General features: G+C 30.8%; 1 protein-coding gene across 1 annotated transcript in view; it reads left to right on the top strand.

Moving 5' to 3' along the window:
• Positions 1-5,965, top strand: part of LOC107619591 (respiratory burst oxidase homolog protein B) — a gene marked incomplete in the record, with an annotated part of 18,802 nt that overhangs the window by 5,572 nt on the left and 7,265 nt on the right. Inside the window, 1 exon segment of the mRNA XM_016321888.2 lies at positions 5,458-5,847. Coding sequence (XP_016177374.1) covers positions 5,458-5,847 — 390 coding nt within the window.

Raw genomic sequence — 5,965 nt, 5'->3', positions numbered from 1 at the left:
ATCATTAGAGTTTATTATTTATTAATTAGTCATAAATATTTAAAATTATGAGATAAAATATATTGTTAGAGTATTAAACTAAAAAATTGAGTTAATAACTAAATAATACTAAGATAATAAATTCTGATAACCCATAATATTTTTTATTTTATTTCTAAAATAGTCTTCATCGTATGTATATGGATAAAAAACATATTCTTTTTTTCCATTTACAAAACTTAAACCCAAAATTTCTTAATTAAAGAATAAGATATTCATATACTTATCATCTTTATTAATCTTGCATTGTAATAATTATATATATCTAATAAATAAAAGAAATTAAAAGGTACTTTTATATCTACTAATTCACTAGTGAGTAAAGTAGAGTTAAATCCTAAAATGGTCTCTGAGATTAGCATCATGCACTAAAATCGTTCTTGAAATTCCAATTGTACCAATTACGTCCCTGAGATTAAAAAAATGCATTATATTAGTCCCTGGCCTATTTTTCCATTAACGATGTGATGACATGGCATGATGACGTGGACTGTAAGTGACACGTGTAATGGTATGATGATGTGGTGACCAGTGATACGTGGCATGCTGACGTGGATGGTTGTGCCACGTGTCATAATGTTATTTGGCCACGTGTCCGTTTGTGTCACGTGTCGCAACAGTATTTGTCCACGTGTCATCCATTATGTCATCGTTGTATATGCACCAAATTATTCCCTCACTTTTCATTAAGTGACTTATTTTAGTCCCTGAAATTGAATGTCGTACACCAAACTAGTCCCTTTACCAATTTTTTTACATTTTTTAAATATACAATTTTAATATCTTGGATACACTAATTTCAATTCTATTTTTCATATATCGTTTAAATACAAGTACTTTCATAAAAATTTTTAAGATTTTACTTTTTAGTTTTAATTATATAATTTTTTTAATAATTTAACATTGGTAAATTTTGTAATATATAAGTATGCTATTATAAAAAAATAATTATATGATTGATTAGACACATTTTTTTATACAAAAATATGTATTTTTAACAATAAATTAATGACTAAAATAAATATTTTTTTCTTATGAAATACACGTTTTCGTTATGTGTAAATGAGCTACATTGAAGGAACTTCAAGTACCATCACTACCATCTTTGACCTCTGCAGTCTAGACGAAAGAGATCGGAGATGGTAATGAGGGAAGCTTGAAATGCCTTCACGTTAACTCCAAGACAGCGGTTATTAGGGGTATCTGCAAGAAAAAAATATTTTATAAAAGTACTGAAAGAGGTCGGAGATGGTAGTGAAGGTACTTGAGAAGCCTTCACGTCAACTCTAAGTCGGCGGTTAGGGTATTCGCAAGAGAAAAAATATTTTATAAAAACAATTTTATTTGAAGAACATGTGAAAAAATAGAATTAAAATTAATGCATTCAAAAATATTGAGAATTTTGAATTTATAGAAAAAATGAGAAAAAAACTGGTGAAGGGACTAATTTGGTGCACAACATTCAATTTCAGGGACTAAAATGAGTCATTTAATGCAAAATAAGAGACTAATTTAGTGCATATACAACGATGACATAATGGATGACACGTGAACGAATACTGTTGCGACACGTGGCACAAACGGACACGTGGCCAAATAACATTGTGACACATGGCACAGTCATCCACGTCAGCATGCCACGTGTCACAGTCACCACATCATCATACCATTACACGTGGCCAAATCATGAAGTGACACGTGTCACTTACAGTCCACATCATTATGCCATGTCATCACGTCGTTAATGGAAAACATTTGTATTCTAACTTCAAGAAGAGATTTTTAAAACTCAAACTAAAGTGTTCATGATGTGTAATTGACGGCAGGATAACATTGAATCACTTTTACAAACGTTAGGGATATAAATAGGACGATTTAGTGTGTGTTTAGATTACAGTTTGCAAACGAGAGTTTACATAAAATTGATTTTGTAAACTTGATTTTGATCAAAAGTAAGTTTGTGTTAAAGTGATTTATGTTTGGTAATTTTGGTATCAAAATGGATTATAGTAAAATAAATATTGTTTGGCTTATACCATTCAAAATCACTTTTAGATAAAAATTTACTAAAATGGACATCAACTTAAAATTTTTTTTATATTATCCTATTATTTTAATTTAGATATTTAAATAGATCTTATTAGTTAATTTTATAATAAAATTAATATTTACTTACTAAAATAAAAATAACATATAAAAATAGACAAAATATATTTTTAAATATATATATATATAAAAGAATATTTAGTAACCGAAAATAAAATAAAATAAATGGGAGATAAAATAATACTTTCGAAAATTAGAAGAAAATGAAATAAAAGCAAATTGAAAACTAAATTAATTAATTAGTTAAAAAGATTTTGGAAAAAGTAATCAAAAAGATATGATTGAAAATTATTTTGAAAAAGATATGATTTAGAGTATAATGTCAAACAAACAGTTGAAAAAAAAATAAAAATAATAAATAATAGAAAAACAGAGCTCATATAAATAGAAATAACAAGAATTTTATAAATAATACAATAACATATATAAATGATAAAGTTAGTAAAAGGTAAATAAATGGTTAGTATCTATGGCCAAAAGCCCGTTAAACAAACGCAGAAGCTAAAAATAGTTGCTTCTTGTAAACGTGATTTTGGTAGCAAAATTACTTTTGCGTTCAAGAGAAAAAAATTTTCCAAACCAAAAGTTGAAGCTTTCAAGAAACTTAAACGTGCTTCTTTCCTTCCAACGGGTTTCCCAAACACACCCTTAAACGTTGGGGACAAAAATGATATTTTACTCTTCACTAGTTTATCTATCTATCTATTTATTAATAATGTATTAAAACAGAGTTTAAGGTAATTTTTAAATGTATTGTTAGTTTTCTAATTTTTTTAATAATATGCTACGTCAGTTTTAATAGTTAATTAATACATATTATCTAATTAAATTACCTTTTGAGTATATACTCATTTTGGTCCTCAAAAAATTTCAGACCAGACATTTTAGTCCACAACTAAAATTAATTACTCGATTGGTCCCTAATAATTAATTCCGTCAGTCACTTAAGTTCTTTACTCCGTCAACTCTAACGGAGGATAAAATAGTTCCTGACAACTCTAACAGGAGACAAAATGGTCCCTGATCTCTTCTGTTTGAAAATTATACTATTCTTTCCCAATTTCCATCATATCTCGCATAACACTAATAGTCTAACACAGTAACTTCAAACTACACAATGCATACTCTATAACTTTAATGTTCACAAGAAAAAAATTCTCAACTTGTTCTCAACCAATTCAAATTCAGGAAACTAATAACTATATCTCTCAACTTCTTGTCGTCTTCGATGGATCCTACGAATATAGACAGCAAGTCTGATTTGTTAAGATCCGTCATCATCGTTGCCATCTCCCTCCTTCTCTACCCTATCATCTCCATGACCACATTGTCCACCACTCCAATCGCTTCCTTCAGTTTCTTTTCCGAACTTCAATAATCACTTCAGTTTTCATATGAGCGGCAACGGCGACATTGCTTGTTGTACTGATAGCTTGGATGTGAGGTCGAAGTTGTCTACCAACTTGGAATCCGAGAAAGAAGGAATGAAGCACTTGGTATATATTTTAATTGAGAATTTGCATATGATGTCGAAGGAGAATTTTCTTATGATATCCTAATGTCCAACAATTTATATTGCTTGTCCGATAGTGGAGAAAGGTGTGCCCTTGGAGTAATTGTGGAACTTGATCTTGAGAATGTTGTGGACATTGTCGAGGTTGGAGGTGATATTATCGAGGATGTGTAAGTGGATGCTTCTGGTGAGTGAAGTGCAGAGGAGGCAGATGTACCAGTCACAGAGATTTAGGAAGTGTGTGGTCTATGACATGTTGAGATAGGTGTGACACGTGTGACAATTACACCATAACTTAATCTTGGAGCTAAAGAGAAAGATGGAAAAGAAGACTGTGAAGGTGAAGAAGGTGAGTATGAATATTAGAGTTATGCGAGATATGATAAAAATTGGGGGAAGAATAATGTCGTTTTCGAATAAAGGGGTCATGGATCATTTTGTCCCTTGTTAGAGTTGTCAGGGATCATTTTATCCCCTGTTAGAGTTGTCAAGGACCATTTTGTCTTCCGTTAGAGTTGACGGAGCTAAGGATCTAAGTGACTAACATAATTAATTGTTAGGGACCAATCGAATAATTAATTTTAGTTGGAGACTAAAGTGTCTGAGGATCAAAATAGGTATATACTCTTACTTTTTAATCCTTCTGTTTTTATTTGAAATATTTTTTATTCATTTTACAAAGGCTTAAAGTTGTTGCCTTTTTGAATTTCGGCTTTAGCCACTTTATCCAAGCTCGCTCCACCTGTGGTTGCCTCTTGATAACTGACTTTTTCGTCTTTTCAAACAAAATCAAGGATAAATATGGTATTTCCTTACATGCAATACGACAAATCTCTTACCTCCAACTGGACCGTACATGGTATACTGCTGTTCCATTAAAGTAAATGGAACATGTGAAAACTTTCCTATAATATAATTACAGAAGTATAATGAAAAGTCATATCTATGTATCATCATTATCCTATCATGCATGGACACTAACACGGACATGGGATACGACACGACACTAGACACGCCGACGAATTTTAAAATTTTACATGACACGGGGACACACATATATATAAAATATAAAATATTTTTTAGATAAATTATAATGATATTTTGATATTTTATTAATATTAAAATATAAATTAAAATTTTTAATTATTTTTAATGTCTTATTTTAATTATATCAAGTATTTAAAATATTTTTTGTTTTAATAAATAATAATATATACTATATCTAAATTTATTTTAAGAATATATGTTAAGAATAAGACTGGACACGCGGACACGTAATGGTATTTAGGTGTGTCCAAACGTGTCCGGAGAAGAATTTTTTATTTTTTATTAAGACATAGTTGAACACAACAGACACGCGTATCGGACGAGTGTCGTGTCCAAAATGTGTCCGACACGCAGACACGATAACTCAGCGAAGTGTCCGTGCTTCATAGTCATTACCTAATATATTCTGAATTTTGATTGTTTGATTGATTCTACTTCAAAAAAACTAATTTATTTTTCTAAGTATGCGACATTGCAATAATGTTAAAAATAAAATAATTTAAAATTATTTTATTTAATTTAATATTAATTTTATAATACTTTTTTATTATTTCTCAAATATTTTTTTATGGCCTTGATTGTGTTATTTGTATTTTAGCAATTAAGAGACACTTAATTCAATCTAAGAATGAAAATCAAGAGCTAATGTATTGATATATATATATATTTTTTTTTTCCCTGATGGAAAATCTATGTATGCGCCTCAACTCTTTCCAACTAATGGGCCTACTGTTCTTGAATTATTGGATCAGGTGATAGCAGTTGGGGTAGCAATAGGAGTTGGGCTACACGCAATTTCTCATCTAACGTGTGACTTCCCAAGGTTGTTACACGCAACGGACGCAGAATACGAGCCCATGAAGCAGTTCTTCGGGGACAAGAGGCCCAACAACTATTGGTGGTTTGTGAAAGGGACGGAGGGTTGGACCGGTGTGGTCATGGTGGTGCTCATGGCCATAGCCTTCGTTCTTGCTCAGCCTTGGTTCCGTAGGAACAGGTTCAACCACCTACCGAAGCCCCTCAAGAAGCTCACTGGCTTCAATGCTTTTTGGTACTCGCACCATCTCTTTGTTATTGTCTACGTGCTCTTCATCATTCATGGCTACTTTCTCTACCTCACCAACAAGTGGTACAAGAAAACGGTACGTGATTGATCATAATAAACTATAGTCTGTATATTCAAATTAATCCCTAATGAATTTTAGATGACACATTAATTTTTAATAAATTTTTACTATTTAAATATCACTAAAAGTTACA

This window comes from Arachis ipaensis, chromosome B09, assembly GCF_000816755.2.
Source record: "Arachis ipaensis cultivar K30076 chromosome B09, Araip1.1, whole genome shotgun sequence".
Taxonomy (NCBI): Eukaryota; Viridiplantae; Streptophyta; class Magnoliopsida; order Fabales; family Fabaceae; genus Arachis; species Arachis ipaensis.
Note: the sequence above shows the minus strand (reverse complement) of the source record. Positions and strands in the feature narration are given on the sequence as shown.